At 41.1% G+C, this 15,649-nt stretch overlaps 1 protein-coding gene across 1 annotated transcript; it reads right to left on the reverse strand.

The window, feature by feature from the left end:
- rlf (RLF zinc finger) lies at window positions 1–15,177 on the reverse strand. Its single transcript, XM_051722669.1, has 8 exons — window positions 14,958–15,177; window positions 8,470–8,624; window positions 8,234–8,315; window positions 7,948–8,083; window positions 6,316–6,518; window positions 6,046–6,182; window positions 5,494–5,635; window positions 1–5,409 (listed from the first exon to the last, which is right to left on the reverse strand). The coding sequence occupies exons 1-8, from the start codon at window positions 15,168–15,170 to the stop codon at window positions 208–210; spliced, it is 6,270 nt and encodes a 2,089-aa protein (XP_051578629.1). The 5' UTR covers window positions 15,171–15,177; the 3' UTR covers window positions 1–207.
- Between the last annotated feature and the right edge of the window lie 472 nt (window positions 15,178–15,649).

Genomic DNA, 15,649 nt, shown 5'->3' on the forward strand with positions numbered 1-15,649 from the left:
TTCAAAATTTAATTTCCTTTTTATTTTTTTTATTTTTTTCATTTAACCTTATATACACACATATAAACAGCCACAACTTAAACAAGGTGCCTAACCCTGGCACCAAAAAAACAAAAATTGTATCTATGATATAAAAAAATACTATGAAAGTCTTTCAAATAAAAAAAGTGGGCTAGAGTTTTAACTGCCTTAGTGCCATGTAGAAGCTTAAGCTTTAGTTTCAGAGGGTAAAAGATCAAGAATGGAGGCAGAGGACTTGGGCCTCTCTAGAACCACCACAGGCTTCAAGAACTGCAGCTGTTTTATAGCTTGGTCTCCAAAGCCCCTTAAAGCCCTCTCCATAATGAGCCGGAGATTCTGGATTGAGGTACACTCTTCTTTAGAGATCAAATGCCTCAGAGGTGATGATCGAGACCTGCGGCTTCGAGAGATTGCGGCTCCTCTCTCGTTGTTCTCTTTGACTGAGCAGTTGCGTCGTAAACAATCTCGCCGACGAGGTAGATCTTGCTTGAGGCAAGTATTAGTTACTACTGCAGTCCACTGCTTGTCATATTTTACCTCTTCTTCCTTCTCCTTAATGAACTTCAAGAATGATGACTCAAAGCCAATTGGTTTGTAAGCTGCGATGTCAAAAGCTCTTGGGACTAGACTGTGTGTTCGGGGATCCTTTGAGATTGGTGAATGAGGGACTAGGGTTGGTGCTTCAGAGAGTTCATTCTTCCGCCTGAGAGGTTGCCGGGTTGTGGTCGGAGCTGATATGGAAACAGAGGGAGGAATGTTAATGGATTTACTATAACTGTCTCTAACAGAGGGTTCAAATGAACTTTCATCAAAAGCTATTCTGAGGGTAGAGGGTGGCGAGAGGTCCAATGGTGGGGGACGTATAAGGGGAGGTGCGCTTGACCTCTTCTCGTGGCTTTGACTCTCCTCAGAAATAGGCTCTTCAGGTTGCCCACTTGATTCCCCATAGAGCAAATCATCTGCGGCAATAAGCAAATTGCTGTCATGGAGTGACTCCCCTGAAAACTCTGATTCAAAAGAATGAATCACTTCCTGCCCCTTTGACTCAGTTTTGATAGAATGGAGGCTCATTGGCAGTGATGGGCCACCTGGGGTCGAAGGCTCTGCTTGGTACTCCATTTTGAGGACACCATTTGGAATCCGTGTTAAATCAGGTATAGCAGAAACAGCAGATTTCTTTTGTATAATCTCCTCAAGTTTTTCAGTAGTGTAAAACAACTTGTCCATATTATCAGCCAACTGTTTGCGTGCAACTTTGTGACAACTCATGTAATGTCGCTTCAAACTACGTTTAGATGCAACCACAGAGTCACAGTTCTGTACCATGCAAGGGAAGGCCACTGGCAGGCAGCGATCTTGGCACATCTGCAAAGCCTCCTCATGTGTTCGGAAGACAATCAGGTCAAATTCGTTTTGGGGGGGGAATTTTGGTTTTATAGATACTTTAACTTGCTCCTTCTCTGTCGTTTCTTCAATCGACTCAAAGTTCTCCTCAGACTGAGCAAGTTCCTGGCCCTTGCGGCAGAATCTTAAAGACTGCTTGAGAGTTCGCTTTTGAGAGTTTTTTGACGATTGAGAGGAGGGTGAGATGATCAGCTTAGTTTGGCATCCACTATTTGACTCTTTTTTAGGTGTACTCTGAAGACGCACCACAAGAGAATCAGATGGATCACAGTGCCTATAGAACACATGTTTTTTATAGCTTGGGTTAAACTCGCAGTTCACAGCTGAGGCAACTGGATTTGAGGGAGGCTGGTTCCGGTGAAACTGACTAGTGTGCCGCAAGAGGCTGCTTTTGAGATGGTATGATTCATTACAGTTAGCATAGGTACACTTAAACCTCGGTATGGGCTCTTCCAATGTGGCCGTCTGTCTTTTTGTTATGCTCTTAGTATTCCCACTGCAGGATGTTTTTGAAGTTGTTTTACTGGTAAGGTTGTGCACTTGGCGGTTGTGTCTAGTAAGACTAGAATAATGGTTAAATTGCTTATCACATCCTTTGTGTTCACATGAGAAGCCCAACTGTGAGCGGTTATAGTGATGTATAAACTGAAGGTGGCCATTGAGGCCTTTCTGATTGCTGAAGGCAGCGTTACAGTTTGTGTGTACGCAGGGAAAGGCTTTGTTGCATTTGCCGAGGATGTAGCTCAGATTCCCTTTTGCAACCAAGCGGCGGCTTCCCCTACCATCATCCACTGAATGGTTCACATTAGCGCAAGTCTCAGAAGTGACCTGCTGCGGTGATGATACATTTTTGCTGGTCTGCCTTTTCTCTTCAGTTTTAACTTTGCCATTTTTCCTATCTAGTGTTCTTGTCCACAATCGATAATCTCTTTTTTGGCATCTCTGTTGCCATTTGCACGCATCTCTTCTTTGGGATTTAACCTCATCCACTTTTGATGATTGTGACTTCTTTCTATTTTTTATTTTGGATGAGGACAAAACAGGTTCCTCATCAGCCAGCTTCTTTTTAGAAGAGCAACTCATCTGTTCAACAACTGCTTCATTTATGCAATGCATCCGTCTATAATGGACCCTCAACTGTATTTTGTTTTTGTAGCACTTGGAGCAGAGATGGCACTGGAAGGACCTAAATGTTTGAGACTGAAACACCTCCATCTCTTTAACCTCTTTCTCTGAGTAGTGGTGGATCTTAATATAGTGCTGTAATAAAGCACAACTAGTAACACTCTGGTAGTGGCAATTGTTAGCTTCACAGGTGTAAGGTTTGGCTGTGGGCTGCACAAGGAACTCAGTTTGTGGTTGATCATTCTCCAAGACAGAATCTTTAACGTTATCATCAAGTGCTTTGAAAGGCTTCAATGTTTGAGACTGAAACACCTCCATCTGATTCACCTCCTCTGAAGAGCAACCATGAACCAGAATATAGTGCTGCATTAAAGCATGACTAGTAGCACTCTGGTGGTGGCAGCTTTTAGCGTCACAGGTGTAAGGCTGGGTTTGGGGATGCACAAGGATCTCACTTTGTGGTTCATCCTTCTCCAAGACAGATTCCTTAATGTTATCAGGTGTTTGTGGTGATTCAGTCTTGCTGGGCAGTCTCTTTGAACCACTACATTCTACAGGAGTTCTCAGCTCAGTTTTGTTGTTTGTTGTTGCTTTGGTGGGTCTAATTGAATCACTCCCTTCCACAGGAGATCTTAGCTCAGTTTGGTTGCTTGTTGTTGCTTTGGCAAGTCTCTTTGAATCACTACCTTCCACAGGAGTTCTCAGCTCAGTTTTGTTGTTTGTTGCTGCTTTGGCTGGTGATCTTGCATTCAAGCTAGGGGGGCAAGTGACCACTGACGTGTTAGATCCTGAAACAGATATCTGTGCGTTCCGCCTAACATAGCTGGCGCTTTGGGAATTAAGGGTTAGCTGACTCAATCCAAGCATGATCTCAGTTACTGTTGCACTGAGTTCCATGTCTGAAAGGGTTGTGTCACAATCTACAGAATCACCACCAGGTGAGAGATCCTTTTCTTGAGTAGATTCATCTGTAGAGGACACATTATCCTGGCCATGTTTATGCAATTCAATGCCTTGGGTCTTAAAATGCTTTGCTTGTCCTTTTTTTTTGCATAATTGTTCCTCCTCATTAAATTCGTCTGCATGGGCAATTTTCAAGTGCTTCTGAAGTTCTCTGGTGGTAGTGAAAGTCCTCCCACACCTTTTTAGGCCACAGGTAAATTTTTTGCCATCAAAGCAAACAGCAACACATGTCAATGAAGCCTTAGATTCTTTGCATTCTGAGAGCTGAGATGATGAACTTGAACCACTTTTTTGAACGTCATTCTCTAATTCCACCTTTGACCCAGAGCCCATATCATCTCTTACATTTGGAATCAAAAGTTTCCTTTTAATTTTCCTCTGCCTCTCAAAGTCTTCCTCTGTGAAAGTGATGTTATGGGTGGCCAAGTGCTTTAGAAATTCTTTGCGCGAGTAGAAAAATTGCTTGCAACCTGGACCAGTGCATGTGTAAGCAGCATCGCGGAAGTGCTGTGCCTCATGGTGGTAGAGCTGCCCAAGGTCACAGTATGTAAAACTGCAGCCTTTCAACTCACAGCTGTAGGACAAACGATACCCATGACTATGTTTATGAGCAAAGAGTTCATTGGTGGTGTCAAAACAAGCGCCACATCCGGTAATCACACACATGAAAGGATGATCTCCATAATGGACCGGACGGTGCTTGTGATGGTGGTAGGCAGTCATAAAGGTTTTCCGGCAGAAAGTGCACTTCTCCCGGCGGTCTTTCATCTCCAGATAATGTTTCACGTTGGGGTCTTCATTATCATGATCATTTTTTATGTGTATACCCATGTACTTGAAAAGTTTAAAATTCTTTGAGCAGCCAGTGGCTGGACACTGGTAAACATCACGATCCTGCAATTTGAAGTATTTGTTGATGTAGTCAAATGTGATATAGTCATTTTCTTCTTGCTTTTTAGGCACACTGGCTGCTTGCTCTAAAATATGTTCTAATACAACAGGGTCATGGGTGGACTGATAGTACATAGCAAGGGAAGGGTCTAAAGGAATCTGACCAGGTTCTAGGTCTTCGAAACCATCCTCCTTAAAATCGCTTTTCTGGTCCACCTTCTTCACTTTATTTTTCCAGCGACAGACCTTTGTAGGCATCTGAATGTGTTTTTTGGAGTGTGGCACAAACTCCTTCCTACTTTTGAACTCTTGCAGACATACCGGACACCTCCACACACCATTCTCCATATGCTTTTTGGTGTGGTGACAGATTCTTGACTCAACCACTTCTTTATGGCATATCTTGCAGAGAAACTTATACTTCTGGCATTTAAGACCTTGTGCTTTTTTCTTTGAGACTTTGTGTTGCTTTGTTGTATCTGTTTTCTCCACTGTCTGCTCTTGTTCGTTGCTGCTAAACCCATTGATTTCACACTTATCTCTCTCCTCCTCCTCCTCCTCTGCCTTTTCATTCAAAACTGTTTCTAGATTATACAGCTCCTCGGATGATGCTTCATCCTCCACTTCATCCTCATGTTCCAGCCCCAATAATCTAATGCAGTGCCGTTTCAATGTTTTCCAGTCCCAGAATTCAGGGTCAAATGGCCAGTGTGCTTTCAGAGCAAGTAGCAGTTCACAGCGCAGGGAATTTGGAATAATGGCATTTTCCTCATCATATTTTTGATCAGGACGTGTGTAGAGGTCCTCGAGGACATCAAAGGCCTCCTGAGCAGGACCTAGAAGAAATTCTGTGAGCTGACAGGCCCGTATCATCTCCAGATCCTCAGAAAGGAGACAGGCAACAGTCTTGCAGACCATTGTTTTAGAGCCAACATCTTCTTGCTTTGGAAGCCGAAGAGCCTTCACACACAGTTCAACTGATACTCCTAGGCCAAGGTGCATTGTCTGAAAAATACAAAAGAGTCAAAAACAGCCAAGCCCACATTATATATAAGAAATAAAATAAAAAGAGGAAATAAGTCTGTTCACCTCTGTCTGAATGACACGAATGAGGAAAAGGAGATGGTAGATAGTCTTGGAAATGGCTCCAAACTGCAAGCACCGTTCAAGAAATGATTCAAGCGACACATCAATTCTTCTCTGTAGTTTACTCCAAAGAAGGATTAACTCCCTGAGACACCACAGAAAACAGAAATGCCATAAAAAAAAAATAAAAAAAAAGACATACATGTAAAACTAATCTCCCCATTCATGGCTTTCACGTCCCAAGTTTTATCTTGACATTGCTCTCTAAAGATCATCTGTGCTAGTATCCTGCGGATCAACTATGATCCCACTGACTACAACGTCAAGGGCCTTTTGACTTCAACATTTATCATCTGTCTCAAATGATCTGATCACAAGTGTACCCTGTCATTACAAGTATAAAAAGGTCAAATATGTCTTGGAAACCCAATTTGGAGGTTGTCAGATGCATTTGTCCACACTGCATGTGTAGTGTAAACATAGAGGTAAAATGTATAAAGGTATAAATCATAAATGGATCATTTGGTTAAACGAGTGGTTAAAACAAGTCCTCACCAGGTGCAACACAAGCTCTCTTGCTGTAGCTGTTGTGTCAAATAGGTGGTGCACAAGATCAAGGCTGTGTTCTCATCTCCTTCAGTGTCCATGTTGCAAATAATGTCCAGGACATCTTTCCCATCTATTCTAGAAATCTAGAAAAGTAAAGAAAATGTAAATTATCAAAAAATATTTTAAAAAGGAAAGTTGTTGAATTTGACACTTTTGCACTGATATGGTCCAAGACTGTAAAAAATATTATGGGAGGAAGGCACTTGGGTACATTACCTCTATAATTGCTTCCTCACTAGGGAGCTGCTGGCACAGTTGGGTGACAAATGTTTGCCGAAAGGTGGACTGGTTGGGCATGAGGCTACAGTTAGCACAGGCTTTGTTGAGGATCAGGGCTTTCTCTATCTCCCCTACTTTCTCCAGGTGTTTGATCCTCATTTCCATGAAACCCTCTCCCTCCAAAGCAAGATAGGCATTTACTGTTCCAGAAAACGGCAATGGTAAATAAACAGCTGATAGTGTTTTACAGTGGATATCAAAGCTATCTGAAGATGTGAAAGGAAAAATGTGGAAGGAAAAAAGGAAAAATGTGATCTCAGTGATTTAGACCGTGGCAAGATTGTTGGTGCCAGATGGGCTGGTTTGAGTATTTCTGGAACTGCTGGTCTCCTGGAACTTTCAAGCACAACAGTCTCTGGAGTGTAAATAGAGTTGTGCGAAACAAACAAAAAAAAAAACACCCAGCGTGCTGCAGTTCTGTGGGCAAAAACGGCTTTTTAATGACAGAAGTCAGAGGAGAATGGCCAGACAGGTCCAAGCTCACAGGAATGTGACAATAACCCAAATAAACATGCATTACAACAGTGCTATGCAGAAAAGCATTTCTGAATGTACAACACGTCGAACATTGAGGCGGATGGGCTACAGCAGCAGAAGACCCCTCCGGGTACCACTACTGTCAACTTAGAACAGGAAACTGAGACTGCAGTGGGCACAGGCTCACCAAAACTGGACAGTAGACGATTGGAAAAAGATTGCCTGGTCTGACAACTCTGGATTTCTACTGAGGTACACAAATGGTAGACCCACGGCAGCCTTTTCTGTTCTTGGCTGACAGAAGTGGAACCCAACGTAGACGTCTGCTGTCGTAGCCCATCCGCCTCAAGGTCTGACATGTTGTGCATTCTGAGATGCTATTCTGTTCACTACAATTGTACAAGTGGTTATCTAAGTTACCATAGCCTTTCTGTCAGCTCGAACCAGTCTGGCCATTCTCTGTTTTGCCTCTATCAACAACAGGCCATTTTCGTACACAGAACTACCGCTCACTGTTTTTTTTTCTCGCACCATTCTCTATACACTCTAGAGACTGTTGCGTGTGGAAATCCCACGAGATCAGCAGTAACAGAAATACTCAAACCAGCCTGTCTGGCACCAACAATCATGCCACAGTCTAAATCACTGAGATCACAATATTTCGCCATTCTGATGGTTGATGTGAATACTAACTGAAGCTCCTGACCCATATCTGCATGATTTTATACATTTCACCGCTGCCACACGATTGGCTGATTACATAGTCGCACGAATAAGTAGATGTACAGGTGTACCTAATAAAGTGGCCGGTAAGTGTATGTACACAGTATATTTCAGAGTTGGTTTTGATATTAGCTTCTTTAAAATTCATTCAATTTAAAGCATACAGACTGGTCATTGTGTCAAATCTCGTTCTGTATTTTGAGAGTCCCTGCTCAAGCACATGAGCATTGCAGTCCTAAGACAGCGTGTCAAGTTAAAATAGTTAAATTTTTAAAAAGGAAACCCAAAAGCTATACCCTGAACTAAACAAACCCAAAAGGCGGCAAAAACCTCTTCCTAGACATACTGCAATAATATGGAATTACTGACCCTCATCAGGTTCTGTGGGCTGGCCGGTAAGAAGAGAGACCAGGACAGGGTTATTCCATGCTCCACCCTCCCCTGTTATGTTCAGCAGGGCCTGCAAATCTGTACTGCCATACTCCAGCATGGCCTCATGGGCCGCCTGTAAAGAGAGACAAACCACAGTGCTGTGTGAGCCTAATTCTGTTACTCTAAATCGGTAATTCTCTTCTGTTCAATATTCAACTTTACAGTTCTAGCATTTACACAACAAAGTCAACTTAGTGCCATAAAACCAATTATTTGATCTTACCTGAACTGATCCATGAAACTGCAGCCAGGCTTCATAAGGTATTTCATTATGAGGCACTGACAACAACAATTCAAGGCAACTCCTGCAGATGACCACAGTATTTAGAAAACATAAGTTAACCTAGTCTTAACATTATACATCATTTTCAGTGATTTATATTTTGTTGTTGAATATTTCTGAAAATATAAAAATATCAAAGTAATAACATTATATATTAGTATACTAAGAGCACTCACAATGCAAGTCTTTTGAGCACAAGGGCAACATTTGGGGAGTCGGCTGTGAGATGTGGCCTGGCAGCTGCAAAACAGTTTATGGATAGACAGTAGACTTCCAACAGAGGCAATCCGTGTTCCACTGAATTTCTGCTCCCAGCATAGTGCATTAGAGCCTTAAATGAACACAAAAAGCAGAGTCACTAAAAAAACAAACAAAAAAAAACTTTATAAACTATACAGAAACAAGATCATCAAATAACTTGTTAAAAAAATTATGCTCAAGAAAGAAAACAGTATGACTTCTGCAGACAGTTAATTGTCTTTTGAGAGCCTGTCTGACACATGCGGTCTATAACACAAGCCTACAAGTCCACTTAAGCGAGCATTGGATGAGAAACCCCTGATACATCACTTCCAAAGCACTCCATTTGTGCTGGGGTACTTTGATTGGACTTCAGGGACGAAAGCAGATGCAACCGGAGCACAGAGCAACTCAAGACAACCTCCTCTTTCTTCATATACCCATTCAAATACATGCAAAAACTCCCCTTTCACAAACATCGAGCCTCAATGATGTTAATTCCCTGCTGATGTCTTATTATAGGGTACGAGAAAGAAAATGTCATGCCACATTTAACCTCCCAGACTAATATTAGGAGAGCTCCCCTCTAGGTAACTGGGTATAGCTCTGTAAACCAGTTTCTTCTCAGAATACTTGTGGTGCTTCCTTGTGAGACTTCAGTCTAGAGAAGAGAAAAATTCTTAGTTGTTAAATATTATTCTGCCAATGTAACAATTATAGTCTAAATAGTAAAATACAATGTAGGACAGAACAACTACACTAACTGTCTATACCTAATCTCAATTTGGAGTTTCACTCTGGCTGAAAAACATCTTAAATCAGCCTTAGCTGGCTGCTTTACTAGGTTCTTAGAATGCTAGACTGTTTTAGAGAGGTTTTGGGCACTTGTCAGCTAATCAGGTCAGCAAACTAGGTTAGGCTTGTTTAGGCAGTTTTATCTTCAGCAGGGACTAAACTAAAACATTGACTGCACTAGCCTGTGTTGGGGGTGGGGGGGGGGGGGGGGCGACTAAACTCTAAACTCTGCATTACAAACGTGTGTCAACGTATTTTGCTTTCATTCAAAGCAGCTTCTTTATTTTTTGTATTTGGTTACATCTGGCATATATTGGATCCAAGATGCAAACCAGTTTATTATTTATATTTATAGCAAATTGACAAAGAACACTTAAGACAGACAGGTAGGGTGTGGCAGGTGACATCTGTCAGGACCAATCCCTGGCACTCAAAACTCCTGCTAGATTGGTGGTGACAGCAACACAAAAACATGCACGTAAGCTGATGCTTCACAGATAAGTCAGTTAAAACTAAAAATTGCCTTTTTAGGGGCCTGGTTAGCTCAGTGGTAAAGACGCTGGCTACCAAAACTGAAGTCACAAGTTCAAACCCAGGGTGTGCTTGGTGACTCCAGTCAGGCTTCCTAAGCAACCAATTGTGGTTCTCGCTCTGGGTGGGGCGTGTGGTGAGTTGTGCGTGGATGCCGCGGAGAATAGCGTGAAGCGGTAACGCGCTCAACAAGCCACGTGATAAGTTGTGCGTATTGATCATCTCAGATGCAGAGGCAACTGAGATTCGTCCTCCACCACCTGGATTGAGTCACTACGCCACCACGAGGACTTGGAGCACATTGGGAATTGGGCATGCCAAATTGGGAGAAAAATTATTTTTAGGTAGTACTGTTGTTGATATAATAAAATAACAAGAGCAACACCATCATTGCAAGATAACTTTATGGATTAAAGTATAAAGTGCATGATTGATGTGTGTGCTGTCAAGAGCAGTTATTTCTGATGAGGGTTTGACAATAGGGATAGTGCACTAGCCCATGGCCATTGTGAGAGTTTTGGGCCACTTGACATAACTATTACTTCCCCTATTATAACTAAATCTTACATTCATTGATAGTGATATACGTTTCAATCCTTGCAAACTTAAACATTTTGTTTTCTGTGAAGTATTGAACATTGTTGTTTCTGGAATTCTGCTGATGTCAGTATTTCAGATGGTGAAGTTTCCTAGCTGGCATGGGTGTAGAATACTTTTTTGTTGTTGTTATTAACCATTTTTGTTGATTCCAATGATAGATTAAATAAACATGACAGGAAATACAGAATAAAATTATATGAACTTAAACCCTTCCCTCCGAACATCCACCCCCCCCCCCCCCCCAACACAACACAACACAACACAAACACACACCTCAGTGGTCTGATAGTTAATGACACATAAATATAAAATAAATCAACAAAGTATTTAGAAACAAAAAACAAAATAAGAATGCACACACACATTTAACATTGCCTATCTCTCTCCACTGCCTCACCCCGAGAGCCCTCCAAAAAATCCAAATATCTACCTCATTTTTTATTAAATAAACCCATGTTGCCCAGCCTTCTATATATCATCCCCTCAAAAGCCGCCACCTTGCCCAACTCTGTGCACCACTCCCGAAACGAGGGTGCTCCAGCTGACTTCCTTCCCCTAAGGATGACCTGTCTTAAACTCTTCGTGAACCCATCCCCTATATCAATAACCGTCCCATTGCCTTGAACACAGAGCCTGGGGCAAAACGAAACCTGAGCACCCAACACATCACACATAAAATTCTGAACCCTCAACCAAAATTCTTGAACCTTAGCATACCACCAAAAAACATGGGTTGTGTCCCCGTGTTCTGACTGGCATCGCCAGCAGGTGTCTTTGAGACCAAGTCTATACAAACTAGAGGGGGTCCAATAGAATCTATGTAAAATCTTAAATTGCATCAGACGCACCACTGCATCTCTAGATGTAGACTTGACATTTTTTAGAATGCTAGCCCATACTCCCTCCTCCAATACCAAGTTTAAATCTTCCTCACATAATCTCTTGAGAAGCTGAAGCTCTGTCCCCCAGACTTAACAGGGAATAATACACTGATGCCTCATGACCTTTTCCAAAGGCAGTAATCACCACTTCCAGAGTATCTGCTGCTTTAGGGGTGTATACTACTCCTAAAAATAGTTCAGAGCAGATGGCGCAGCTGTAAATACCTAAAGAACTGAGATCTGGGAATCCTTAAATGTTGAACCAAATTTTCAAAATATCAACACTCCACTCTCATATAGGTCACTGAACATATTAACCTCCCTCACAATCCACTCTGACCAGCAGAAAGGGGACTTATTAATATATAATTTTAGGTTCATCCAATATTCTCAAGGCAACATTTAAATAAATGTCCGAATTAAACACTCTGGACACTTTTGTCCATACCGCGTGCAAATGCGAGATAACAGGGTGTGACTTAACTTCTCCGGATAGTTTAATAGAAAGGCTTTGCAATGGCAAAATAGGGGCAAGAACTTCCTGTTCAATACAAAACCAGGGAGGGGCTCTCTCAGGTGAAAGTGACCAATGAGCCAAATGTCTGAGACCGAGGTGTAGAATACTTTTAATAAAAACTTAAATTCATCCTCCGCACTTTTTCATTGGGCAAATGTGTTCATGCTGTGGTTTTCATCTGGCAAATTAGTATGTATAAATTCAGATTCACCGGTCCGACCTCTAAATAGACAATATATGGTGAATATTAGCAAGCTATGTTTGCAATACGCTCAAATGTGCACGTAAACGTCGTCTTTTATTTTCACAATTATGTTATCAAATTCCTAATCAGAAGATGGTGCTTGCTAATGTTGCATTTAGATTTTCACACATTAACAGCCACTACATCTGTCTTTATCAATGCTGTATTCTGCATGTTAAGGCCAAAGTACACTTCGGGTGTGTGCGTTGCGGATCCCTCCAAACACACTATGGCTGCGTCCGAAACCAAAGGTAGCTGTCTTGTTGCCTCGCTGCCCTATCAATCAATGACTCAACAGACAGCGTTTGCATATGAAGGTACCTCCAGGAACTGGTTTCGGACAGGCTACTGAGGCAGCATAGGGTCAAATCGTTGCTAGGATACCAGCACTTGATTACTGCCATCTGGTGTCCACTACAGGTAACACTACATGTCTCCTTCATTAAGTCCAGCCGAACCACAATGGTCTAATTATCTAGAACAAAATCAATAGAATTTTGGTGATAAACAAGTGTATATTTAATAACTACAATAGTACTCTCTCGCTACAAATGGAATCAAAAGTTGGAAAAGGTGAATAAATACATATTTATACACAAATTGGCTATCAACTGCCTCATTGGCCACCACTTTTTTTTTTCTTCAGCTCAACTGCCGTGGATTCGGGAGCACAGGATTGTGGGATTTCATAGGCAGCGAAGGATACATCTATGCAGCCTTCAAAAATCAATCAGATGAAGGTATCTCAGTAGACAGGATGTGAAGCAAACACTGGATTCGGACATGCCTTGATCCCTCCCTACCTCCGTATACAGCCTCTGAAGGCAGCATTTTCCTGGTTTCAGACACAGCCTATGTGATGCAAATTGCATCATCAGCACAACCGTGCGGCTTGACAGCGCACGGCCTAGATTTTTTTGGCTCACGCACATGGTCCTCGTCTGTGCGTGTCGTCCGTGTATGCGCAGGCCATTGACTGTACTAAAAGAGTGTCACAAAGCAGTTGTAGTGCGCACGTGTCAAACACGTTCCTATTCGTTCGCAGTAAGAAAAGTATACTCAGAAAGGCAGCATTATCGACCGGGTGCGAGGCAAATCGGAACGTGCTAAAACAAAGTATACTTGGGCCTTTAGAACTATGGCTTTTATTGTACTGACCCTAAAAGGATAAAGAAAATTACACTAATTACAATTTATTGTATAATTTATTTTAGATAGGTCTTAATTTAGTGTTCTCTATTATTGCTATATTTTGTTGTTTTTTAACAAACCAGTCAAAAAGCAGAAAGATATAAAGACAAAGATGTTAAAAATAGTTTGAAAAAGTTGGTTGAAATTAGGCTAAATGTTGACTGAAGATGTCTTGCATGTTATTCTTAGCTCTACTGATTTAAGGTCTAAGAAAATTTCAGTAAAATTAGTTTCCTTACAGTAAAATGTGGTCACTTAAGTTCAAATACATCTCTTTGCAATAGTGTTGATTGAGTAACTTTTTAAAATGTATTTCCCCAATAGTGGACTGTAGAACAGAATAGAGTAGATAAAATAATATGTGAATGTTCAAGTACCCATTACTGTATGCAATGTACATACAACATAAAAAAAAACAAAAAAAAACACTAACAACACAATATGCAATATATAAACAGAGTACAATATACAGCACTATATGCTATGCACATACTGAACATATGCATGGGTTTCTTTGTGTTTTATTGCATAAATAGCTTAAGCCAATTAAGAGCAAGTAGAGAAATTTACTTAAAAATATTTTGCACCGTATGCAATCATTTTCCAGCAAAAGTGTTTATGAAATGTATAGTCGTCGTCATACAGTTACATTACAGTTTAACATTTTCTAGCTATTATTTCAAATTTAAAGTTATTTACTGTGTTCTTTTTGTAATAGATAAATATATTACCGTTTCTGACACAACAAAAAATATGTTGTTAAAAAAGTAAAACCTAATTTGTGGGGCCAGTGAAATTGAGACAGGGCAAGTGAAATATTGGAATTAGTGGCCTAACTAGGCATTGGCAAGTAGAAAAATCCTTATTGTTGACAAAAGACACCACTAATCTGCAAATGCATTGTCATTTGAACACTGTTTACATAGGAACACATTTATCAGTACCACAAACTCTTTCCAAACTTAAAAACCCTTAAACTAGACACAACTTGATGGAAAAGTTTGAGTGGATGTGTTGATCATATATCTCTCAGACCAAATAACTGCACCTGATATAAAGGTAATTAAAGGTGCCACTATTTCACTGCACGTAAACGGCATTAGTTACAACACACTAAATGCATGCACGAGATTAATAAACACAACCGAGCCCCACCCAATCCTAACGTGTTGTTGTCGTCCCCCCACCCCAAACTGCTACATACATAATATATACCCGTTTAAATTATTTTGCATGGAAATGGCGTTTCGAGAAGGCTGTCAGAATCAATTCTATATATAAATGTGATATTACAGAACACATAAAGACGCTTATGTCCGCTTCTAACAGGGGCCAGGGGGAAACTGGCACGGGATGTCAGCTAACCCAACCAACTAACATCAGCTAACCCAACTCAAGCAAATACAAATTTCAATTTGAAATTGGCAACTTAAAGACTGCAACATTTCCATTTTGCTGGTAATCGACCATGCATTTCATCACAATCCGCTTGCAGTAGTTTCGCGTTTGCATGGCTTTCCCTGAGCGGCCCACACGTTGAGATCACGAGCGTGCTGTTTGTAGCCACAACTTGCCTTTATGGTCAGCTAACGCAAGCCACCACAAGCGCTGGATTGTTACATATAAACAATTCACATGCATGCAGTCGTTTTTAACAGCACGTACCTGGCAGAAGTTATTGCAATACTCCGTGGACGATTCTTCGGAAATATCTTGCTGCCGAAGCTCGGCCTCGTGTTGCTGAAGGGTGGCCTGCAATCCCTCCATGGCGAAAAATGTTTCCTCGTCGAGCAGGCTGGCCTGGCCGCTCCAATCGAGCTCCGCTTCTACGTTGTCATCCGCCATGTTCACTGGCAGCCACGGCGCGTACACACACATACAGTCATGTGACAGTGAAGGGCCTCCTGCTCCAGGTGGGACTGAGCTGTTAAGGACTACCCCCTCCAAAATGACATACATTGACCTCCGTAGTTTTAAGTATAAATTTTTTAAAGATTTGGAAACTTACATTGAGAAAAGTTTGATAAAAAATGTGTGTATTTGATGTGATATTTTATTTTAAAGACGATATTTTGAAATGTAAATAAGTAGGCTATATATTGTAGGGTACAACGGGGTTAAAGGCACACCTTCAGGAAAATGTGCTTTTTTTTTTGGTCACAAAGTATTTCAAGATTGAAAAAAAAAAAGATATATGGCTTTGTATTGAATATTGATGGAGCAATAATAATATAATTATTTATATAGCATTCATATAGTATAATTTGTTATGAAAAGAAATAATAACAGAAGGTTGTTTTAATTAAAATGATTGTTTGTAAAGGTGGCGAGGGAGCCTTTTACTCAACACATTTTAG

Source organism: Myxocyprinus asiaticus, chromosome 17, assembly GCF_019703515.2.
Source record: "Myxocyprinus asiaticus isolate MX2 ecotype Aquarium Trade chromosome 17, UBuf_Myxa_2, whole genome shotgun sequence".
Taxonomy (NCBI): domain Eukaryota; kingdom Metazoa; phylum Chordata; class Actinopteri; order Cypriniformes; family Catostomidae; genus Myxocyprinus; species Myxocyprinus asiaticus.